Source organism: Apostichopus japonicus, chromosome 16 (assembly GCF_037975245.1).
Source record: "Apostichopus japonicus isolate 1M-3 chromosome 16, ASM3797524v1, whole genome shotgun sequence".
Taxonomy (NCBI): domain Eukaryota; kingdom Metazoa; phylum Echinodermata; class Holothuroidea; order Aspidochirotida; family Stichopodidae; genus Apostichopus; species Apostichopus japonicus.
In genome coordinates this window covers 37,033,533-37,059,984 of record NC_092576.1, presented here as the reverse complement: position 1 = coordinate 37,059,984, position 26,452 = coordinate 37,033,533, and the positions used below count along the sequence as shown (strand labels likewise).

The 26,452-nt window shown below is 36.9% G+C and overlaps 2 protein-coding genes across 12 annotated transcripts in view; both read right to left on the bottom strand.

Annotated features, from left to right (window-relative positions):
* Positions 1-26,452, bottom strand: part of LOC139982257 (uncharacterized) — a 153,356-nt gene that overhangs the window by 66,045 nt on the left and 60,859 nt on the right. The gene's annotated exons all lie outside the window — the stretch shown is intronic.
* On the bottom strand, positions 48-25,452 carry LOC139982266 (uncharacterized). The gene is made up of 12 exons (XM_071994944.1): positions 25,275-25,452; positions 23,707-23,791; positions 22,313-22,439; positions 8,400-8,464; positions 7,530-7,835; positions 7,186-7,238; positions 6,583-6,779; positions 6,105-6,181; positions 5,668-5,756; positions 3,140-3,297; positions 1,937-2,052; positions 48-1,278 (listed from the first exon to the last, which is right to left on the bottom strand). The coding sequence occupies exons 3-10, from the start codon at positions 22,423-22,425 to the stop codon at positions 3,142-3,144; spliced, it is 1,056 nt and encodes a 351-aa protein (XP_071851045.1). The 5' UTR covers positions 22,426-22,439; positions 23,707-23,791; positions 25,275-25,452; the 3' UTR covers positions 48-1,278; positions 1,937-2,052; positions 3,140-3,141.

The window sequence follows — 26,452 nt, the reverse complement described above, 5'->3', positions numbered from 1 at the left end:
TAAAGAACAAACAAGTAATACATGTTTTTCATACTTTTATTTTTTCTGGTCTTAGCCGACTTCAGATTATTCCTCCAGTATGAATTCTCACAGCATTCAGTGCTTGACTTCTATTTACCTAGTTAAATGATCTGTGACTTCCATCCAAAGCAATAATTTCATAAACTCACAATGGGGATAAACACTTATCAACAATATTAACGCTGAAAATATTAGCTATCCATATTTTGCCATTGTTTACTATATTCAGTTCTTGAAATGTGTTGACCGCAGAAGACCTCCTGTATGTTGACATCAACTACACAAGGTACAGGTGCAACGCACAATCATGTACAGCTTAATGTTGGTCTCTTTCAAGCAACTCTGGTCTTAATAAGTGAATATAATATCACTGATAATTTCCAACATATAGTCAATTGAAGCTAACCATTTTATGTTTTAAACAAGGACACACAAACCGAAAAATATTGATACACCATTGTATCTGTAATTGCTTTAACAAGGAGCCAAGGCATATTTTGCTAACATTTTAATTGTGCTTAGATGATTGATGAACTGTAAAATGTAAACATCTTTTCAAACAAAAGCCAAATGGTTACACATCCCACATTGATTCTACATACTAGAAATATAAGCAGCTTCAAGATCACAATTATAAGTGATCATAGGGACACTGCTGGCACCTGATCTGTTAAACACACAAAATTAAATGTTTGTTTGATATACCAACCCTGCCTCAACCTTCACAACTGTATACAATAACAAATCTACCCCCACCCTCCACAAAAAAAAAAAAAAATACAGATTTTTTGTAGGTACAGTTTGCCAAGGCAAACAGTTACTATTTCCCTTTTGATATGTAAATATATATGAAGCTAAAGCAACCTTAAAATGTAAACATGTCAGGTTAATACCGAGAAACCATTTGAAAAGTTTGTTGCAAGACACTTTGACCCTTAAACACTTCTGTTTGCTACGAAAGCTCCAAAGGCACTCAGTGAACGACTTTTGATAAAACCAAGTTCATATACCTCAGCATGGAAAAACTCCCAAACCCCCTTACATTGAGTTTGGAAGTTAATGTCCAACACATAATGACTTTAAAACAAATAGTCTACTGCCGTTAGGAGTGAGGACTGCATTATTGGATGTCTCTCAATTATCACAAAAAAAAAATGCTGAGGGGAACCTTTGCTCTCTCCTAAGCACAGAATGAATGGCTGTGGTCGCTCATCCTTCGATATTGTCTTGCAGTAGTCCTCTAACACTTGTCACCGACTGCAAATTAAAGAAAATAAACTCCTCGAGTTGCAAATAAAATGTACAGTAACAAAAACAGGTGGATAGACAGAGTTTTAAGACTTCTGCATAATGCTATGATACTGTGGACCAGTATAATTAAAGAAAACACAGGTCAGGAAAGTAAACATAGTTATCTTGACAAGGTTTTCAAAGTGTAACGCCCACCCCATTGATGTCAAATGACCTTTCCCTTGCACTATCAAGTACCGGATCACTTCATTATTATGACCAGGGTTTACATACCGACGATGAAATTTTTTGAACCTTCCCCCATTTCATCACTAGTGTAATTAAAAACAATTGCCCTGGTGGCTTCTAATGACCTCTGACCTCTGCTATAATCAATGGGATTCATGTACTCATGTTGGCAAACCTATATGCATCACATATGAGATTCATCTAACTTTCACTCTTTAAGTTAGCATATTTACAAGGTTTTAAGTGTTCGGCCCTTGTTGGCCTCAAATGACCTTTGACCACTAGCACAATAAGTAGCATTCTTCTGCTCACTATAAACAACAACACACCAAGTTTATGAGGTTAAACAAACTTTCAGCTGAGCTGGTATGAACTAAAAGGTGTACCACCAAAAGAATACCAAAAAAAAAGATATATAATTAATGATTTTGCTTACTGGCTGATCGTCTATGAATGCTTGAAGGCAACTAGTCACCGTAGTAGATCCGCTTTTCTTTGCCCGTCCTCGAAAAAGCAATGGCAACAGAAAGAAAGCTAAGTTCTTCTTTTCATCTGTTAAAGAGATTAAGGCAAGAAATGAGAATGCTTGCAGGTATAAACGACAAAAACATTAATAAGGCACACTATAGTCTGACCATATAAAACTTCAAGGACTGAGGATAAAATTCAAGGGATCTACACCGCCCTAAATGTGCTCCACAACTTTATGCTCATACACATTAATAACAGCAACATGAAAGTTAATGTGGCATGTGTACTCATAGGGGACCTACACATTTATATTGGAAGACTTAATTACCTACCCTACACACTAATTTCAAGCCAAATTTTATAAGATTTTGAAGGAAAAAAAATGAAAAAGCCCATAGTGATAACCTTTCATTGACACAGTCGTTCTAAAATCTGAATACAATTGTCCAAAGATTTTTGGAAAAATCAACTTCTAGACGTTTTAACATGTTTAATCTTCCTGCTCATAAAACATCTTGAGAAGAGTACACAACACAACAAGCTAATTTCTTTTCCTCAGCATTGGAAAAGTATACACATAAGGAATCCATCTCATTGGCCATTTTCAAGTTTGTGCTTATCGACAGTAGAATTAATCCAAATATTATATTCAATTGAGCATTAATGAGTAAACAAGGCTAATAATGAGGTTTCCAGTCATTACTCCTGCTGACAAAAAAAAACATTTCACTTGTTGAGAAATCAACAGGAATTATTCAAACCCTATGTGGAACCTACAAACAACACTGATGCATGTCCAAGTGACTGTCATTGAGTTAATATTAAAACAGGGCCGGGTCTTACTTCAACCACACACAAACCCGAACGCGACTACAAATAAAATAGTAGCCAATTAATCATATTGAGTGCAATGTTTGGAGAAAGTTTGCAGAAAGGTTCAGAAGCCACCATTTGACATTAACCAGCTGATTTGGTCCTTTCAGATCAGTTGATTTGATAGATTTTTAAAAAGTAACAAACCACCAAAAACATATTTTGAAGGTTAATCCAAATATTGACCCATCTTTACAGACATACTGGAAAGAGAAACTATATTGTCATGGCATAAGCTCTGAATGAAGCTAGCTATGAATTCACAGGCCATGACCATACAATAAATTTGGCTTACCATCAGTCAGTGCATCCAACGTCTTCTCTAAATGCAAAAAGTTCGGCAAGTTTGGGATGATTGCCTGTATAGCACAAAATGTCCATTGTTGAATATCCCACTCTGTTGTATAACTTATTGGCAGTTGGTTTTTGTAATAATTCGAAGTCCTGTTCTTCCTGTAGGAAAGAGAAAAATATGCAAACAGCATTATAGGCCTATAACATTACTAGCGCTGATGTTCTATGCTATATTAATATTATTATAGCCTAGAACTCATTAAATGCCAGGCCTAACTTAGGCTACTTTGAAGTTTGAAAAACCCTCGAAGTTCGGACACCCCTAACGAATGCATAATTTCACCATGGCACAAATACAATAGGATCAATTTGACGAAACCTATGAAGCGACTTTTTTTCTAACGAGAATGTTTCTTCTGCCATCGATAGTATCATTTTAAAAGAAGTGTGAACAGATACAATTCTGGAGCATTTTAGTGCTAAAGTGTTCGAACTTCGAAGGGTCCATTATTATACTACTGTATGTACGTACTACTACTAGCATTAACAACGTACGTGTAAGTCTAACATTAATCCTAAGTTATGACAGGCTAGGTCTAACGTTAAGCAAATAAGGGTTCATGTGGTCATTTGCCGTATAAAACTTAAAAGAAAAAAAGGGAGTACAATTTATGATTTACAACGAAAATGTGCTACAATGAAACCTTGTCTAGCCAAGATATAGGCTAGAGAGACCTGGTGCATACGCATAGCTTACCGTAAGTTGACACGGATCTGCATTACACAGGCGTTCGCGACGTTAATACAATGTGAGTAACTTAGGCCTAGTTACACACTTGCGGGCGGCGTATTTTTTTCCCCAGGACGAACGTGGGCATCGGCCAATCAAATCCCTGGATTCCAAACATGTGACGCTTTTTCAAAAAACATGTTCTGAATCTTTTTTCCTAGTTTTGACCCCAGATTATGAACGACAATCCTGCAATTTCTTAGAAACTGTGTCCTTGACCCACTTTCTTAACCCTAACTCTGATTTCAAACGAATTTGTAAACTCCTGAAAAACCTGAAACCCACGTTCGTCCTGGGAAAAAAAACGCTTGCGGGCGCGCCTGTGGCCCCTGTCAATCGCTTCACTACAAGCTAGCCTAACGTAATACAACTATGCTGGAAATACAATTAGTATTAGTAGCCTTTACGTATGCCTGGTATAGCCTACATGTAGCACCGAGAGAACGAACGATCATTCGATACCACTGATATGTAGTGCTCGATGCACACACCAAGCAGAGGATTGTTTTTCTTTACGCTCACCTTCAAATGTAGCACATAACTCTGGCAGTTCCCACCTCTTGAGTACTGCGCTAACAAATTCGTCAGCCATTGTGTAAGTTATAACACGTTCACTATATACGATCTACTCATGATACATGCACATCGCGCAGAGTACCAGTATAGTAATGGCGCAAAAATGCTGGTTTTTGCACAACATTGGGCAAATCAAGCTTGTTTGCCCAACAGAAAGTAACAATAAACTACATCTTAGTTTTTGCACAACAAAGTTTACCCATATCTGTTTTGTAATTTCTTTTACTCAGTTGTTGGTTAATATTTACTCATATTGGGCAATGCTTTGTTTGCCCAACCAGTTTTGCCCAACAGTTTTTAGAGTGTAGTTTTACAACCCATATAAATAGATCAAATCAATTTATTGCAATATATGGAGAAACTTTCAGATTTGTAGTTTCGGTTTATTTATTTTGCTCGTTAACATGCACTGTTACTTTCATGATGATGTTATAATCCGACAACATTGGGCTTGTCAACCTGTTTTCCGTTATTACAATATAGTACTTCACTATAATGCCAAACATACACAACCAATTTTCCATAACAATTTGAAAATATTTCTGTCGAATAAAAATATTATCAAAAATGTTTTGTAATAAATAAGAAAGTTTATTTGAACAGCTAAACTGTATTTGAAATGAGTTTTTACAATAACACAAGTGTATTAACCATTAAATTAAATAATTACATATTTTACTATTTCTTGAATTTAAATGCTATGTACGTTACTTGAAGTTGAATACTGCGTTGAAATAATATTGTCGTGTTTCTCATTGTGATTTTATGTGCATGAAATAAAGGCTTACTAGAAAACCATTTCATTCACAGTAAATAACATTACATTTAAGTCCAATTAAAATGTTTGCTACTCGTTTTAATATGACATTAAATTGTATCAGCACCGCATGTTTGATTGTATGTTTATTCGGATTAGATCAAATGACAAAAAGGGAAATTTTTAATCGAAGTAAAATTTAATTAGTATGTTATGTTGTATGTTTTTATTTTGGCTGTACGACTTACAGTAGGACAATTACAATGTGCTATTGTACCGTCTGACAAGGTGGGTGTTACTTGGATTATTTATCATGGATTTATCAGGTTTAAAGATTTGTCACTAAACTAATGAAAAACGTACTCTACGGACATGATTGTACTCAAGAGAGTGGTGAACGACTTACTTCAAGTGCTGTGGCTTCCTTGGAGTTCGACACCCATTTACCTCTGGAAGAATCTAAATGGAAACCATGTTCAGTCGGTGTCCATGAAACTGGAAAGAAACATTACATAACGATTTGTTTTTTATATATATATATATATATATATATATATATATATATATATATATATATATATATATATATATAATTATATATATATATATATGTGTATATATATATATGTATATATATATATATATATATATATATATATATATATATATATATATATAAAGCACGTTAACAAACAAAAATGGTATATATAAGGTTAATGTATAATCATATTGATAATCTTCGTTGACTTTTACAATATAATGATATCACCCGTTTTAGTATCCCACAAAGAATCAAAAATTGCTTGTGATGAGTAACACATTTAGTTGTTTCTATATTCTCACCTTGAATGTTACGTAACTTCGTAAGAGGAGAAAGAGAACCGACGAGAAGGGACAGAGGTAACAAACAATCAATGAATCTGTAAAATAAAACGCGATTTGTGAGTGGTGAATGTGTTAAATGACTAACTCATTCCAATGTTATCCACCGTTTATGAAGTAACTAGAGTATAAAGTTAGTGATGCATGCGTCATTAAGTATTGTTGCATTCCGAGCTTATCTGAATAACCTATTTATTGAGTGTACTCGCCTGTTCTCAGAGAAAAAGAATCAGGTTTTGCTTTAATGTTTCACATAATAGTAAAATGCAACATTTGAAGTACAACCCCTTTAAATTTTTACTAAACAACAACGACAGTATCATCCAGCTAAAAGTTATATTCAACAAAACATTTCCATAGTTTTGCTTATTGGTATGTTATCATTCAGTAAGAGCAAGTGAAAGTGAATACAAGTGGTAAGTGGTATGTGATTACTTACAACAATTTACGCAGCCGTTGGCATTTTTGTGTATAAGAAAATAATCCTATGACTTGGTCTTGGTTAAATTCTTTTCCTTTTTTCGTTTTTATTTGTAGTTCCTGTAAGGTGGGCAATACAGGCACAGGATTTCCATTTTCCACAATTATGTAATGTTGGTCCGCCGAGCTAAATGATTCTAGTCCAAGAATGGTAATCTTGATTTAAGGAAAACACATTTTTGAAATGATTAGACATCTCATGGACAGACAGGATGGTTTATGCAACACTAATTGGTTTTATACAAATTACACAACTTTTTACCCGCGGAAAATATGGAAATTTAATGTGTGAGATGTTTTTCTCTTATCTAATATATGAAACGTTCTGACATCAAGCCTGTTAGTTCCCTTCTTCGGAGTTTCATAATCACTACCATTTATTATCATTAATATAATATATTCCAATTAAAGTACTTCCCATTGCATTAAAAACAGTAGAAATAGTCGGATACGTTGTCAAAGTGTGTTCTATCACATGCAGCCTAATTTGTTTCAAATAATGTTATTTTACGAGCAGTATTTGTATTTAGCTATTTCTAGCTCTATATTTCAATTTACTCACGTTAGAAGCCAACGATCCCTTTGGACCGAGATCCAGTTTGCCAAAGTTAAGATCTATTGGAAATGAGTAATCCAAAATTTGACAGAACATCGAAATAAAAAAGAAGAAGAAAGTGTTAACGTTTTTGTTAGAAAAAAGTAAATGCAAATTGTGTTACACTCTGCATAGTTTGTAGATTATCTTTTTAACGCTGTCATAATAGTTAATTGTTATGGATATTTCAATTGTATCGTTAGTTTACTGGTCGGCAATTGTACTTTCTATCCATGTTCAAACCTAAAAGGTGATGTTTAATAAACATATGGCTATATTGTACCTGACGTGTTCTTCAGAATCATACTTACCTTCTGGCTGCTGCATAGACTGATCATCACCTGTACACCGTTTGCATGTATGAAGCTCGAACAATGCTTGCACCCTCTTCTGTATCCCATGGAGTTTACGCGCTTCCAAAGCACGCAGAAGAGACGTGATATCTGTTTCTGTGATTTGCCCTCTCTCCTCCATATAGTGAACCATAAGGTAATTACGACCAACATCTTTTTTCAGCAAATCGTATTTTACGGGCGGATAATTGAAGTAGATTGCAAGTTGCGAAATAATGTCTTCAGTGAGGATATCAGCTAATTCAGCTTTGAAACTACCAAAACCTGGTAAATAATAAACAAGAACACTAATAATTTAGTAGCCATATATTCCCGATCAAGTGGAAGGGGCCTTATAACTAATTCATGAACAATATAATTCAATCTTGGTAAATTTAAGTAAAGTATATATTAATTCAGGAAGCGTGGGGTCCGGAACCGATCTTAGAGAATGGTATAACTAACCCATGAACCATTCTATGCAGGCCAAAAGTGAAGAAACCGACAGATTAAACAGTTCGGATCTGGATAGATTGTATAACTGTCTCAGAGACTGTGTATAGTCCGGACCTTAGTGAATGTTAGAAAAATCTATGGAACATACAGTCCAGATTTTAGTGAGTATCTTATACAAAGAGAACGCCTATCAGTAATGCCGAAAAACAAATCGTCCGCGCTCATCCCCGCCCCCACCCTAAAAAAAAAGAGTGCTGAGAAATCCATGCACAGAGCCAAGCAACTCAAATATGAAAGAGAATCGTTGTTTATATTGGAAACTGAGTTGATGCTATTTTGCAGACTCTCCCAACGTCTATTCATTATAATTGAATTCAAAACAGACAACTGTACCTGTAGTAGTTTTCTCCTTGGCCGTTTTTACAACGTGTTGTTCAATATTAAACGCCATCGTGTCTCTGAAAATGTTAATAACATAGCATGTATATTGTCTCTAATTGGATAAATAACAGTCAAATTAGAAATATTGCTTTCATAGTTGTTTATCACTTTTGAATATGTATAATCAGAACGAAATAATTTAATATCAACGTATTATCAACAGCGGATTAAAGTTTTAAGACATACATTTCAGTACATTATGTTGCTTTTGTATTGAGCGTGCACGAGCAAGCGTTATTGCATTTTGGGTATTCCAACACACTTCACTAGCTCACTCTACTCGGCTGAAGTCCACCCGACCGCCGAGACCTATTTTTATATAGTTGATCAACATTTACATTATTGACTCTGACAACATCACACTGAACAACATATGATCCCGCATGAACAGCTGATTTCTGTTAACATTTAGTGTTCGTTTAGACCTGATGAAAATTATACCACCTGGATGAATTGTTCACTGGGAACAGCTTTTCATCGGTAGCCTCCGTACGTACACTGTCAAATACCAGTTGGAAAAACGCCCTATATTGGCATTGGTGTTTACAGAAACCTTTGCCAAATTACAACTGTCAGTTTCAAATGAGTTGTCGCGTATTCTTCGGCTTTGTCGGCCAACTACATGTAGCTAGACATTCCAACGTTATACTATAATGTACAGTGACTAAGCACATTGGTGTATTGGTAGTATGTACAATCAGAAACCTACCTTTAATGGTGTAAGTAACTCCAAGTGGTCCTACGTTTCTAGACACGACTACAATCATTCCAGTACTTGCCATGTAAGAATGGTGTTTAGTTCTTTCGTTCGTCGCTATATATGCACTGATCCTGTATCAGTCTCAAAGTTCATACTGACATTAACCAATATTACTTATCAGTTGGATATATATTTGTTTATGATAAACAAAGCCATATTTTGAGTGGATCTTGACTTTTTATAACTATTGCGAACTATGTAGAATCAAGAGACAGTGTATCTGCTTCGTGAATTCTATCTATTACTAGAATATCGTATTTTATTACCGATCTGTCTTTAACATTAATGATTTCGTTAGTTATAAGGTTTGATATCAAGTAACAGTAGTCTATGATATAATCTGTTAACATGTATCAATTGAGCTGAAAATAAACAAAAACAGGCTCGTAAAATACGTCCGACTTTATTTAGAACTGTCAAGGCAGTTACACATATACCCTTTTGCGCTTCGGTCGGTACACGTAAATCTTAGACCCTGTAGGCCTAGCTTGCCTTCGCATTTAAAAGACTCGGCCTAAGCCATACTAGTGGTCTACATGCTCGGGAAATGGCAAGCAGTGATTGTCCGCAGTGATTGTCCACAGTGTCTAAAATTGCATGTGATGCAATTATTGTAATGACCTAGACTAACGTCTGGGTGTAAAACTTACCCAGGCTAGGCTATAACCAGTTAAGCTATATTAGTAGATGTAGGTAATATGTATTGCCAATGTGAAATTTAATTAGAAAAGTGATAAGTTTGTACTAAGCATATTCATTTATATCAACCAAGAAAACTCGTGTATGGTTAATCTCAATTAAGACTATTCTTTTATGTAAACTAGTCAGAAATCAGTGCTTGGGAGGGGGGGGGGGTACTTGTGTGTCAAACTTTAACGAGCTTTGGCAGTTAATTAGGCTATATTATTAATTAGGATATATGTATAGCCTAGGCCTAGTCACATAAAAGTTTTATCGGCTTGAGAAATTAATGAAACACCACATAACTAGGGCACAGCTTTGCATAGCTAGTGGAATAAGCCACACACTATAAACCAGACATGAGTTTGAATTATTGGATTTTTACATCTCATTTTGCTCTTATCCTAAAATTATACTCCCCAGAGGTAGGTTTTGAAGCACTGTCAGTGAGGCAGATTATTCTCCCATATTAGGCACATCAGATCATGAAATTGGTGTAAATCTCAATAAACTGAAATGCACATAGCAGGACTCCTTATGGCATTGATTTTCTGAACGTTATAAAAAAGGACACATTTACAGTAAGGTATGTTATGTTTCTATGAAAAGCACAGCAGATCATGAAATTGGTTTTAATCTCAATAAACTGAACTGCCCATAACAGGACTCCTTATGGTATTGATTATCTGAACATTCAAAGAGGGACACATATACAGTTTTCATGGAGGAGAATGTTTATATAGATACAAACTGATAAGTATTTAGACATGATACAAAACTCAAATAAAGAACATTAATGGAATTGATTTTGTTTTACTTTGAAACTATTTTCTAACAAAGGGGACCGGCTTCTCTTCGGTGCAGAAATAAATAACCCTTTCTGCAGGTTCTGTGCATATTTCACAGAATGAGTATAGGTTTTCCCCCAGTTTATTAGGTCGTTAAGAGTGTAAGAGCCATTTACTGTATATTGTCATGTGTCATGACTTATTCTTCATTTGTATATTTTCACTTTCATATTATTGTAGAGTTTTGCAATAAAAGAGTCAGCCGTTGTTTCAACGCAAGAACACTCTTGCCTCCTCATTTATAACTTATGAGTTCAAAGCGTAGGACCCTAAATCCGGTAATTTCCCCCGCCATCCGCGGTTCGCTTCATTATGTGTTATTTTGTTTGGCAGAAATGGAAGTTTTTCCCAAGAGGAGCTAACAGCCATGACAGAGTACAAGAAACACACAACCTTGAGCCTTCCAATACCGTACTTGCAAACTACCTATGTTGACTGCAGTTTACTTAGCCCTATGGTAGTAAGTGTTGTTCAACGTAAAATATCTCTATGCACACGTTAAGCCACTAAAACAGTTTGTAGTACAACAAAGACATGCTTCATATTGCCTTATATTAAACTACAACTCAAACCAAAAATGAGTTGCATGGTGATTGATACTATGTAAAAGTTATTCATGTAGAGGTCAATTGAGGTCACTGCGGTCATTGCAATAACCCATATCTCATACGTCCATATAATTCCTCCTATTAAAGTGTTAAAAGATATCGATTTTTCTTTGCAAAAGATTGGTCACTTACTCTCTGCCAATTGTGGAAGCATTACTTGAAGTCACTGCAAAGTCATCAATTTTATATTAGATGAATGTTCTTGTGATAGTTAAATTCAGTTAAATTAAAGTGCATGTATCTTAGAAAATTCAAAACAGAAAGGCCAAATCATAATTGTACACTATTCTAAGCATATCCTACATAATGTATTGTAGATGGCAAGTCTCTGACTTTTAGTTTTATTTCTCTATGGTATAAAAAAAGAGTGTGACCATGGCTTTCAGTAAGTGTCAGTCCTTTTTAAAATTAATGTAATTGAGCAGTGAGATACCTTGGCTATCTCAGAAAGGGGGAGGGGGTGGGCTTGGGAGAAGATGTAAACTTTCAGTGTATGTTATTTTACTGTATCAAATTTAGGCAATTTCATAAATCTTTTGTTGCAGATGAACTTGGCATTTTCTCTTGTAACTCTGTTGTTTTGGGGAATTTCAACATCAAAGGGTGCAAGGGTGCAACAAGTAAGTTTCATTTTATTACATTTATGTTAAATCTACCCATGATAGATACCAATGATAGCCCCATTGATTAATGGTAAAGTGGAACCAGTTTAGATCTGTAAGGAAATTAAGGAAATTGAACAATTTATTTACTGAGATGTCAGCCAGAACAACAGGACTTTGCAAAGCATGGAAACAAATTGTCTAAAACGAAGAGAAAATTGCTTCGACAGAGACTTTCAGTTCTCCTACCTTTATCTACCGTAAAATGAAAACAACGTTGAACCAATACCACACCCTTTAGTTGGACTGTAGGCTAAGTGCTTCAAATAACACTATTGACTCATTTTGCTCCAGGCGACTATCGTGTAATGCACATTTACAAATTTGACCTTCGCCTATCATGCAATTGCTATGTCAAGTTCACGAACACAGGCTGTGTGTACTAACATCTCCATTTTATTGCTTGTCGAAAAGATCAGAGGAATCGAACGTAAAGAGTCGTGATCTTTGATTAAACTTCTTTTCATTTTAGTTCGTAAACACACCAATTAATGCTTTAATTGTTTCATTCCTTTCCTAGATTTGTACAAACTGGATGAGGTGAAAAATGAGAAATTGAGAGACGCTACCAAGTAACACAGCTCTGCAGTAGTAGAAAGATGTCTTTGGCTTGGATGATGCACATTAAGAATGTGATTGTATCTGTTTATGAGAAACAATTTGATTTTTTGCATTTCAATTCATCTCTCTGTCCACAATTGATAAGACCTGCATGTACAACTTCAATGAAACTTGCATAGAGATGGTCTGTGATGAAGAGACATGTGGAAGTGCTCAGGAATTTTATGCCAAAGGTCATTTAGTGGTCGGTTTTGTTAATTGTTTGGAAACGCTTCTTCCTGAGTATACGGACGGACATGTGGATGTATGCAACACGTGATCATAATTTTGGTCATTCGGGGTCGCAGTTTCAGAAATTTCATGTTCAAGGACTGACACTTCGGTCTATTCTTTAACTATTTAACTGTTAGTTAAAAAAAAAATTCAAATCAATCTTTCTTGTGATGATAATAAGCTAAACTTACCACTTTCTATCGGAGTTTAAATAATTCGCACAAGTATGTGAGGTCCACGGAGGAGCTTGTGACTAAAATATTAATGGTATCGTTGGAAGCTTAACTATTTTCTTGCAGAGCCTTGCTTGATGTTCGGTTTGCCAGTGCAAAGTGGTAAACTATAATGGTAATAAAATTTCAAAAGAAAAAGGTAATATGTCATCCTTATCAACAACAATGTGAACATAGATCTTCTAAGACCTTCCTATCTCGTTTAATGGTAGTCAGTGTAGGCCCCAAACTATAGCACGTTATAATCGCAAGAAGTTTTCAAAAAGTACTTTCCTGGAGGTCTTTACTCTCCAATTATTCTCAGACATTTTTAAGGAACACACAAGATAACTGAATGTCCCAGTGAGGAAAATTTCCTCAAAGGTTGTAAGAAAAACAGTTTAAGAATTGTGACCAGAGGTGACCATATTTGAATATTTAGCATATTTGGGGCTAATACAGCATACCTTCCTCATACATGTACCAGTAACATTGAGGATGTTGTTTTATAATTTATGTTTTGCTTTTTTTTTTAATTTGAATTCTTTGCAGCTAAAATGGGGGAAAGGGGGCATACCCAATAGTATTATGGTGGTAAATTAACAAGGAATGAGATGGAAAATTCTTTAATATTAACCAGGATAATAGTGACATGAACCAGGAAATGTTGTTTAATTTAATCAGAAAGAGGTGGAACATTGTGTGATATTAACCAGGATAGTGTTAGCATCAACCAGGAAAAGTGTGGTAAATTTGACCAGGAAAGAGGTGGAACTTTTATGATATAAACCAGGATAGTATTAGCACCAACCAGGAAATATTTGCTGATTTAACCAGGAAAGAGGTGGAATATGTTTGACATTTACCAGGATAGTAGTCACATCAACCAGGAAATGTTGGTTATTTAACCAGGAATGAGTTGAATACCCATTGATATTAACCAGGATAGTGTAAAAATTTCACCAGGAAATTTAACCAGGATTTCCTGGTTATTTCTACCAGGATTTTCCACAAGGAGGAAACCTGGTGAAAACAACTTGGATATGGAGGGTGGCATATAAACGCATTTAAAATTTCACCAGTTCCTGGTGAAATTTCACCAGGTTTTTTTAGAGTGTATACTTAATTGAGAATGATGAAATTAGTACTGGTCCGATGTCGGTGTTAAGATTTTTAAGAGGAAGGCAAATAAAGGGACATTTTACATGACGTTCTTATATTTTGACTAAATTCTTATTGTTCTTAACGTCTTAAATGATTACGCAATTAAGGGTAAAAAAAATCTTAAATTTGGTCGAAGTAATCGAGAATACTGAGCTGCCCTGAGGTGGAGCTGGGTTTTAACCCCGAAAAACACCCTAAATGTTCATCAATGCAGCTGAAATAAATACATGGTGTATTTAATAGACTTGACAATAAATATGTAGTCCATTTAGGGTCATACATTATCTCAATAATTGTTAAAACAAGCTTAAAGTTTCTCAAATGTCGCATTTTTTTTTATTATTCCACACTGAAATGCCATATTGAGATGCCCTGAGGTGGAGCTGGGTTTAACGCCCCCCCCCAAAAAAAAAAAAAAACACCCTAAATGTGCATCAATGCAGCTGAAATAAATACATGATGTATTTAATAGACTTGACACTAAATATGTAGTTCATTTAGGGTCATACATTATCTCAATAATTGTTAAAAAAATGTTCATCAATGTATTTTACAAAACTCAGGTCACAGTGAGACACCGTAGCACAGTTTCAAAACGGGGCGCGGCTTAACACAATGGTTTCACATAATTTAATATCATTAAATGCACTGGAGCTGTGCAAAGCTGTAACCCCTGATGATATTTCTACAAGTACAGCTCGGTTAGTTGCAGCATGGAGCTTGCAGCTACCCGTACAACGTATGGCATCATTTGGCCACTGGAATGGTTTAGTAGACCATGGTGCACAGAGGCAATGTTGTGACGCCATGCATTATTCGCCGAGCGACATGCGCTCGACGTATTAGTGCAGTTTGTGAAGGAAACAATACAATACTTAACTTGATGTACTGTGGTTCTGCGTTATATACGTTACGCATATTGCCATGTATCGCACAGATTGTATAGTATTTATGCAGACGCAATGTTATCAATATTGCCCCCTCCCCACTATGATGATGTGAAACGGTAAAATAGGAGAGCGAGAGAGGGGGGGGGGGGGGGACACAAATCTAGCAAACACTATTTTTACTTTTGCTCTGTATTGTATTCTTGTTTTGCAGCTTGGACTTGTTCAAGACTGTAAAAAGTCCCCGTGACCTCATCCCGTTACTGAATATTGGTAGATCCAATTATATACATGAGCCGTGTATTTAGAGAGTTTGGCCAACTGTTTTCTTGTGACGCCACATGTTTACAATGCAGACCATGATAGTTCCATAAAAGTTACGCGAACTCGTGCAGAAACAGTGCTTGCATATAACTGTAGTGACAGTTATTATACTGCACGGCAAGCGAGCCTATAGAGCGAGCCTCTCGCAAAGTGGAACAGTCTACGTATTTTGTTGACAAACATTATGTTGCCCAACTTGTTAATCTTCGCTCTCAGAACAAAAGGACAGGTGTTCAACGAGAGACAGGTGTGTATTTTACGTTCACGTGTACAGCGACAGCGTTTTCAGTTACTTCGTTCAGAGAATTGGCCAATGAAGGTTGTTTCTTAGTCGAAGTATTACTTTAGTAGAAAGCACTACCATATATACCATCGTCAACACCACAGTGGTAGCTGGCTATTAAAAGCCAGGTCGTATAGACTCCGTGATACTTCGGATATTTTTCGGGAATCCACCGGACATTTTGTGTGTGGGATGTAGCAATACAACCCACCAATTACTACTACTAGCGTTTCGGATTCAATTATATGGATGATTATTAGATATCCCGGATATATCTTGGAACTGGCAGTTTGAGTACCTGAATTGACGTACAAGGAGGATTTAACAACAGCACTATTTTTAGAGGTTAGTAATATTGATTATTATTATCAAGACCTCTAGATATATAACCTCTGTACAATAAATATACTGCTAGCCTATTATTGGTCGGTTAGTAGCGTTTATTCGAAAGAAAATGTCAACGCAATTCAAATCTTAAATAATTCAGTTTCTTTGAAACCGTTCGTCACAAAATGAGAAAAAAATCGTTATGATGAAGGTATGCGACCAGGTAAAAGCACAGTAAAGTGAGCCTTAGATTCAGCCGCGCATCATCTGTATACGTAATCCGCGTTGAAGTGATCGTACTGTTCAAACACAGTCTGTCCAGACTGTTGTGAATTCATAGCCTGAATGTCACTATATGATAATTCAGCCTGTTTTTTAGTACTTTAAATTCACTATCCGTGACAGGTACTATTGTGCGTAGCGTAGCTGCTCGCCGAACTAGTATCTGCACACAGCCTACTATCACCGTATAGGCCTTGTCTAGATGTAGGCTAGGCCAGGCATAGTCAGTATGCGTGTTACAGAGGTAACATTATTTGTTAGTAACTGTGAGGCCAACATATCCTCAGCAAAGGCGAAGATATATATTAAGTGAAGCTTAAGGGGTACTAATATATAGTACGTCCAAGCTTCACAAATTACTAATCAAGCGCTATCGTTGGGTATCTTCCATAGTACCGAGATACAGTAAAATTGCACCATACAGACAAACATTTACATTGGCATATAGATGACTGAGGTGGCATACTATTATAGTCTATATCTATCCGCTCGTTTGTTCTCCTCGGGAAAAGTGCCAAAAAGCAGCAGGAAAACAACTTTCTTGACCTGTTATCAATCATGATCTAGTTTCGTTTGACTTACATGTTGAAGAGCATGAATGGAAGTATATGTGGTGAGAAAATTTGGTAAATTGAGGCAATGTTAGACCCCTGTATGCCTCCCAGGATCAGCGTGCGAATATTGTTTACTACTGATGGAAGTCTAGATGGAAGTTTTCTCTTGCTAAACGCTACCCATCACTGGATAGCTGACAAGTTGGCCTTTCATGGCACCATCAATATTTTATACCATGATCGTATTTTTTTTTGCTACGAGAGCCGGAACTTTTCGTCACTTGTAAACAAACCTCTTTACTCGGTCGTAAACAATCTTCGTCCACTTCTGCTGGGAAGGCTAAACTGTTCTAAAATTGCCTCAATTTTACCCAATTTTTTTTTAACTACGTGGGCTTCCATTCATGTTCTTTAACATCCAAGCCACAAAAAGGCTCATCGTAATTGATAACATAGCAACAAAGTTGTTCTCTTGCTCCTAGTTGGCACTTTTCCTGAAAGAGAACAATCGAGCGGATTGATATAGACGCTAATAGGAGTATGCCACCTAAAACAGTAATTTGTGTTCGATCGAAGTTGTTCGTTATAGAACGCCGGAAGGGTAACAAATTATGGGAACACAAACTTACTGTAATGATATCAGTGGTGTTAGGTGCATGCTGTAGCTTAGTTGCATGGATATATACATAATGTTCCTCATGTGCTATATATTAAATCTTCAAATAACGACCAAGATGCTTCCATTCATGTTCTTTAACATCCAAGCCACAAAAAGGCTCATCGTAATTGATAACATAGCAACAAAGTTGTTCTCTTGCTCCTAAGTGGCACTTTTCCTGAAGGAGAACAATCGAGCGGATTGATATAGACGCTAATAGGAGTATGCCACCTAAAACAGTAATTTGTGTTCGATCGAAGTTGTTCGTTATAGAACGCCGGAAGGGTAACAAATTATGGGAACACAAACTTACTGTAATAATATCAGTGGTGTTAGGTGCATGCTGTAGCTTAGTTGCATGGATATATACATAATGTTCCTCATGTGCTATATATTAAATCTTCAAATAACGACCAAGATGCTTCCATTCATGTTCTTTAACATCCAAGCCACAAAAAGGCTCATCGTAATTGATAACATAGCAACAAAGTTGTTCTCTTGCTCGTAAGTGGCACTTTTCCTGAAGGAGAACAATCGAGCGGATTGATATAGACGCTAATAGGAGTATGCCACCTAAAACAGTAATTTGTGTTCGATCGAAGTTGTTCGTTATAGAACGCCGGAAGGGTAACAAATTATGGGAACACAAACTTACTGTAATAATATCAGTGGTGTTAGGTGCATGCTGTAGCTTAGTTGCATGGATATATACATAATGTTCCTCATGTGCTATATATTAAATCTTCAAATAACGACCAAGATGCTTCCATTCATGTTCTTTAACATCCAAGCCACAAAAAGGCTCATCGTAATTGATAACATAGCAACAAAGTTGTTCTCTTGCTCCTAAGTGGCACTTTTCCTGAAGGAGAACAATCGAGCGGATTGATATAGACGCTAATAGGAGTATGCCACCTAAAACAGTAATTTGTGTTCGATCGAAGTTGTTCGTTATAGAACGCCGGAAGGGTAACACATTATGGGAACACAAACTTACTGTAATGATATCAGTGGTGTTAGGTGCATGCTGTAGTTTGGTTACACGGATATACACATAATGTTCCTCATGTGCTACATATTAAATCTTCAAATAACGACCAAGATAATGTTTTCTAAAACGTGCAGTCTTTAAACACAAATTATGCATTTGCATTTATGTTAAAGCCAAGGAAATGGATTATCGTAAGAGCCTCATGAAACAAGGCGTATGAGAAAGAGGTAATTTACATGGAAAAGTTCACGTCCACGTACAAAAGCTGATGCAACCATCGCATCACAAAGAAAAACTTCACTAAACAATAACTTTCTAGACTCTGAGAATAACATTTCAATTTCTACGCAATATAAAACTATAACGTTTGCAAAACGATATGTTGCCACTTTGTAACGCATCAATTACTCTCCGAAGTGTTTAACGTTATAACATTGCATTTCTTTAGGCAAACTTCAACTAATGAAACTTCGCGAATTGGTAAATAGAAGTGATCAGAAATAATTAAGAGATTTAGCAAGGCCATGATGTGCGAATTGGTGGGGGGGGGGAGGGGGGCAGCACCTTAGATGTTCACTCCCACAAAGAAAGTAGGCATATGATTATGTGAACGCCTGGACAGTATGCGCTATTTCAGTTAGTTATAGCGAAATGTTCAAATCATTTATTCCGATTTCATTATTAAGTAGAGTGTACAATTTAAGTGTAATTTAAGTGTAATTTAGTGTAATTTCAAGAATCTAGGCACGTATTTTCAGAAATGTCGTTCGAAAAAAACACAAGATTAATTTTAACCGCTCATCACATATATGCAAGATCGTGCTTGTTTTGTAAATTTCTAAAGGTGAGATCTCAAAATAACGAATGTAAAGATGCAACTTGCAGGGCCTGGGAAGTGCGGCATTTCTTTTAATCTGGAAGGCATTTTTTTTTTGGCAAAATAAATGTCCTTGCTGAGCTACACGCCAGCTAACGCGATGTTGGCGCTCCGGTTAGATACCATAGTGTCATTGTCCCTTGTTGGAAATGATCCTCCCCCCTCCCACTTAAATATTCTTAAAAAAGGCTCTGGTATATGCGCACATCAAAAACATCACTATGACACATTTTATGTTTCTCGATGTTTCTCGATGTTTCTCAACTGCTCCCCCCCCCCCACCCTGGGGTGTTCTCCCTACGCTATGGCCCTGAAACAACACTTATTAAGCAGTTCGACCAATGAGATCACGTCTTTAAAACTGTGTACCGCTGTTTTTTTATATAAGTGACGTCAAATATAAAAAAAAACGTTCTAGCATTATAGTTAAGTTATCTTTTGTTTAGTAATCCCTAATTGGATGTAATACAATCAGATTGCATTTACTTCATTTTCATTTTCCATTTGTTTTATTTTGTCTCTGGCTACGATGAACAGTTATTAAATAACTTCCCAGTGTCCTCTGTATATAGCCTATGTATATATAAATGTACGTCACGTATGTTTATATTATGTATGTAGCATGTGTATTTATGTTCATCATGAGATGTACTGTATATGTATTAGAACAGGGTTGTCCAACCTACGGCCCGCGGGCCACAGTCCGGCCCGCCGCAGGGTTGCGTCCGGCCCGTCAGAGATGTTCTACGGTGCGAAATTTTGATAACAATTTGAAACTATATAATCAATCATTGGAACCTTCTGGGTAAAAAAAAACTGCATACAGGTCAGTTTGTGTGACACTCTCAGCGGAGGAAGAGGGGGCGGCTGGACTTTATTCATCTGTTTAATCAGGAAGGAACATATTTCAGTGCGCACCGTGCGTAGTGCTCACATTTTGTTGCCTTGGGCTTCGGGCAAAATATCGAGCGTAGGGTTCATGCGGCCCCCTCCTTCATCATAATCATTCCATGTGGCCCTCCTCTGCAAAGGTTGGACAACCCTGTATTAGAAATATAGGAGTCATGAATGACAAAAAAGTGGGTCTACAAGACATCCGGGGTTGTAGAATTTTCTGAGGGCGTTTCTTGGCTTTGTTACCAATCCATGTCCGTTGTATAAGAACAATCAATATTGACGAATGGGGCGGAGGAGGGGGACGGGGAGGGGGAGGAGGGAATGACGAAGGAATGGACTGGAAGGATATACGTTGGAAAACGGTAGGACCCAGCCTTCACTCCCTGAATGCTATACCAGTAAAACTATACAAAATGCTTTCATTGCATGACGTAAGAGTCAAGTTATTTGTGTTTTAACACGTGGTTTAGGTAGTTAAATGAATTTTACTGTCTCTCAAACAGTCACACATCTTAGTAACACAACTTTAACAATGTACTGTTTGTCTGAACGACACGACACTTACAACCAGTTAGGAAGCACACATGGGGGATAAGCAGGGGGTAGGGGAAATTCAAAATCTCTTCTCATTCGCATGTTTAAAGCCTACTCACATGTAAAGGTTATACTGGCCCTTTCCCACCTCCCCCACCCCCCCATCTCCGATCCAGCAGAAATTCAAAGTTTAGACGTGCAATGGTGCATTTATTCAAATTATAAGTAAGTTCTATTAATATCTTTATGAAACCAATGTTATGATAATTACTATTTTATGTGAGGTTGAAAAGGGGTGGGTAAGTGGAAGGGGTGCACCCGGAATTGTGAACTAATTCTCCCTGGCCTAATGTTTAAATACCCGACTCCAAAAAATAAAGTCAAAGTGATTTTAACGGCCGTTAGTATTTACTTCTTGTATTCAGTCGGAAGAATCTGCTTACAGGTAATACTTTTTATCTCTTTGAACTTCAGCACCATTTACTTTGTATTTTATCCCTGGGCCCTTCCAAAAGAAGTCATCAGCTGTAAATATGTTGACCACAACAGTGTTCTGGAAGAATTAGCTTTTTTTTGGAAAATCTGCTTAAAATTCCTCCATCCTTGCTTGTCACCTTCAACTTTAATCCAGATCTCATTAGTGTGAATAAAAATTTTCCATTGGAGAAGGTTTTAGTCTATGCCAAATGAAACATACACAGTACTTGTTATGTGTCAATATCAATGAACAGACATTTAATCACCAGCTGAATTCGTAGCGCATAATATTTCCCAAAGTGTCATAACTTTTTGCTTTTAATTGTATGTATAGTGGTATTCCAACAGTACAAAATTGAGTACGATTCTAGGATTCATTTTTTGTTTAATTGTTTGCACTATTATATATAGTGAAATTCCCACAGACTAACATGTTGTAGGAATCTGTGAGTTTTTTTGTGTGTTTTAATGTTATGTATAGTGGTATTCCTACAGCAGAAAATGGTAAGAATACCAACACTTAATGTCAATGCAAAACACTGTTAAAAATAATATACTAAGGGAAGTCAGTGCCGAGTTTAAACATTTTATCTTCTCTCATTGCAACAACAACAAAATTATTATGGAAAACCTCCTTGACTCCCTGATTAAGAATCTCCTCCCTAAGTATCTAATTAATAAATCATATGCTCAGAATGATTTTACATTCTCCTTAAATAAGCTCAATTGTTTTTAAACTGGCAGGAGGTTTTGGCTCTGGTAGAGGGGGGGGGGGGGGGGAGGTTAGTTTAGGAACTTGGTGGCTAGAGGTCTTGTGAGTAAAACTCCAGAAGTTTACTTATGTGAAACAGTCCAGCTACTGGGAAGGGATTTTTTTCCTTGCCTAAGTTCTCCACCCGGAGAGTGGTATTGCCTGGCCTGCCTTGTTATCAAGATATTCTCACAGTAACTGTCTAGTCCATAAAGCTGTTGAACGATCTTTTCTTGCAAGAAATCTACACTAACCCATGGTTTCTCTTGATGATTGTACCATCTTCCTCATCTTGGTGCAGAAGAGGTACCCACTCTGCTGTGACAATGTTACTGACAATGTCCTGCATTGACCCGATCACATACATACTGTTTCAGCCACCTGTAACAGAAACACAAGATCCATTAGTGTTTATTTTTAAAGGTAATTTACCGAGTTTTGCAATTGCTGTTGCAGTTATATATCCACTAGTGGGTATGAAGGCATAAGGCATATTAATTGTTATTATATGCTCAAGTAGATTTGCCAGTTTATTGCCTTTAAGTTTTTGATGATCTTGTTTAGTGCCTTAAACATATGATTGAGGGTGTTTTGCAAGTATTTTCACTTATTTTTAAGGATGTCCAATGGACACACATGCAAATAGAGTCACTACAGGGGCACCTCTAGGCATTACTCATACCTGTCAGCTCTAATGGACGTACATGCACATATAGGGACATACATGCACATATAGGCACTACAGGGGCACCTCTAGGCACTACTAATACCTGTCAGCTCTGATGAAAACACATGCAAATAGAGTCACTACAGGGGCACCTCTAGGCATTTCTCATACCTGTCAGCTCTAATGGACGTACATGCACATATAGGCACTACAGGGGCACCTCTAGGCATTACTCATGCCTGTCAGCTCTAATGGACATACATGCACATATAGGCACTACAGGGGCACCTCTAGGCACTACTAATACCTGTCAGCTCTGATGAAAACACATGCAAATAGAGTCACTACAGGGGCACCTCTAGGCATTACTAATACCTGCCAGCTCTGATGAAAACACATGCACATATAGGCACTACAGGGGCACCTCTAGGCATTACTCATACCTGTCAGCTCTAATGGACATACATGCACATATAGGCACTACAGGGGCACCTCTAGGCACTACTAATACCTGCCAGCTCTGATGAAAACACATGGTTGCAAATAAAGGTGGCCGAAAACAAAATTTCATGGTCTATCGACATTTGCTGAAACTTACAGAACTATCAAGCAACATTCAAGGTGCTTTTTGTACATCACGTTCACATACATGTTAATTGAGGACAGTGTAACTTATGGCAGGGAGGTATTAAAAATGAAAAGTCGGTTCCAGGGAGGGAGGGCCTGAACAATCACAGATGATGTACAGTACAGTACATCCAGAAAGGAATCATTTTTTTACTTTAAGCAATTAAAAAACTCTGCGCACATTCAAACTTACCAATGCCAATGTGTTAACTCTCATACCTGCAATGCTTTAAAATAACTTACAGTCAACAGTATCATGGTACTGTTTATTGTGTTATTTATATCACTTAGTAGTACTGTAACTCCTAAGTAGATTTAATAACAACCAATTAAATTAATACATTGTTCTCTTACTAGTTCAAAGACTTGAGATCTGGCATTCATCTTTCTATTAAGTTTTCTTCTCCACTGCTCGCCCTGTACGTCTGAGTTAACTGTGCTGCAATAAAAAAATTGGAAGTAATAAATTATACTTGCAGATATAGACATGATCAAAAATATATAGGGATGACATAAAAGTAATTACTGTAATTAACACGGCTCTCAAATAAGAAGAGAATCCATTAATGAGATTTACTGTAAACTTCATTTGAAAGGATCAATTTTAACCAACATTATTGACAGCAACCATGATTGTAGTACATTCCAAATGTACTTATCAGTGGCCTACAACAAACCTTATGAGTTGCTATGATCCCATACCCTACACATCTATACTAAAAACACTCTTCTACTTCTCATCAAGATACAGGTACACATAAGAGTCATCCCATCAGTAAGCTGATGGTAAGTAATATTATCAATAGTTTGCCAACGATATTACTGTGCAGACAGTGCAGTATACACAGTTATTTATTTTGAAGCCATTCCCCCCATTCTAAGAGCTGGGACACATCTTAAAGTGCAATATTAATCTTTCAGTCAATGTGCAATTAAGACAAACTGGCTTAAAGCAAGGAGATTGTTGAATAAAGTCTGCAAACTGATAGTATCAGCAATGTTTGGTTTCCAGGTTTACCAAAGTATTGAACCAGTCTCGCTAAATTAGATGTGTTACCCTCTGACTAGTGAACAAAATTGGCCAGTATAAGTAATGTAATGAGCATAGATAGCCTACTGTAGCAGTTTAGCAAAGCTGGATTGACAGGTATAACTGCACTGTTATATGTGGTCAACCAATAATTGATTACTGATGAAGTAGTCTATAATTAAAATCCTCCGGCGAAAGTTTCGAAGCGTTCCTTATAAAAACATAAGAAAATCACTTTCTTACATCCCTAATCACTAAAACAGATGCTTTACACTGCAGTGTTAATAACATAAAATAACATAAAATAACATAAAATAAGCATTTCTGAAGTTAGGGCACTAGGTAAATTGAGGCTGAAATTCCAGTATTTCCACTTCGGATTAATCCAACACTGAACCTTGTCTTTTCTCTAACATGTAAATACTGTGTGTCATACATTAGGAAGGCATGTGCTCCAACCAGCTGAACCATCATGGTGAACATAAATCCAAGCAAAGGTTAAAATACTCTAGTTCTAGCACAGGCTAGGCATATACTGCTACTGCAAGGCCTAACTTAGTAACTTAGTTAGGACCACCAATGTTTTACATTTGATTTGGAATGTTTCTGCTAGAACTAGGAACTGTAATAGTAGACGTCTTTATTATAAACACTAACTAAATGTTCAACTTTACGTAACGCTACGAAGGCTATGCTAATTCAGCCTGTTCTTTAGAACTGTAAATGCACTATCCGTTAAAGTTACTCCTGTGCGTATCATAGCTCTACTCGCTGAACCAGTTACTTAGTATGTACACATGCTACTATCACTGTATCGGCTTAGGCTAGATAAAGGCTGGGCCTTGGCCTAGTCAGAAGGCGAGTGGAAGGGTTAACATTAACTTTTACTAACTGTTAGGCCAGGAAATCCTCTGCAATGGCGAAGATATGTTGAACAATAATGATGAAGCTTAAACATTACGAATGTATATTAACAAGCTTAACAAATCACTGCCCAAGCTTATCGTTGGGTATCTTCCATTGTATCGAGTTAACGTACAATTGCGCACAAGACCAAGAAAAACGTAAACATCGGCCTATGACGTAATAAAGCAATATTTTTGTGTTATCGTAGTAGTTCATTATAGAACGCCGAAAGGGTAAATAATTATGGGAACATGAACTTGCTGTAATTACAAGTGGTTGCAGCTTCATGCAGAGACGTCGCTAGAGGGGGGGGGGGGTCTCATCCCCCAAAACTAGGTTAAACTGACGATAGTTGGAAAATTGGAGTGCGACGGTCGGAATTTCCGACTGCCGCAGTTTAGTTTATCTAGGCCTATTCATATATTCCAGTGATTGTGAATGACCCAAAATTGAAAAAAAAAAAATAGGTCAAAATTGACCTTTAATCAGTCATATTTACCACGTTTTCCTTGCCATAAATTTTATCTCGCGATCCTTATACTCCACCATACAAAACTTCGTATGATTTTTAATACTATAAAATATGCCTAATCGAACTACCGTCATAGGCGTAGGAGCCCAATTTGATTGAGAGGGGGGGGGGGGGGGCTGTAACGACTTGCCCGAAAAATATAACCAAAAGTTTTTAATAAGTTTAACCATTGAAAAATACAGTACAAATTATTTTTCTTTCAGTAGGTGCCCGAAAAATTATCAGCATATTGCTCGAAGTTTTGGTTGGGGGGGGGGGGATTACAAGTTTGTAAAGTGAGTGCCAGTGGGTATAAATGTATCGAGAAAAGTTCGGAACAAAAGTGCAGTCGCGAAAGATGGGTGTCTGACTAACACTGACCGTATCGTTGAGTAACGCGGGGGGGGGGGGGAGGGGGCTACAAGGCAGCAGTCGGAATTTTCTGGCTTCAAATCCCATCCAGTTGGATTTTCAGCCACTACCCCCCCCCCCCCCCCCCCAATCATCATGCCTTAGCTACGTCCCTGGCTGCATGCTGCAGTTTAGTTTTATGGATATATACATAAAGATCCTCATGTGATACAAGTTACATCTTCAAATAACAACAAAGAGCATGTTTTCTAAAACGTGCAGTCGTTACACAAAGAATGATG

Coding starts and splice junctions, on each gene's coding strand:
- LOC139982266 (XM_071994944.1), bottom strand. CDS start 22,425: ATGTATGTGATCGGGTCAATGCAGGACATTGTCAGTAACATTGTCACA. Junction 8,465..22,312: donor ATCATCAAGAGAAACCATGG/GTTAGTGTAGAT, acceptor TAACATTTTCAG/AGACACGATGGCGTTTAATA. Junction 6,780..7,185: donor AGGGATCGTTGGCTTCTAAC/GTGAGTAAATTG, acceptor CCTTAAATCAAG/ATTACCATTCTTGGACTAGA.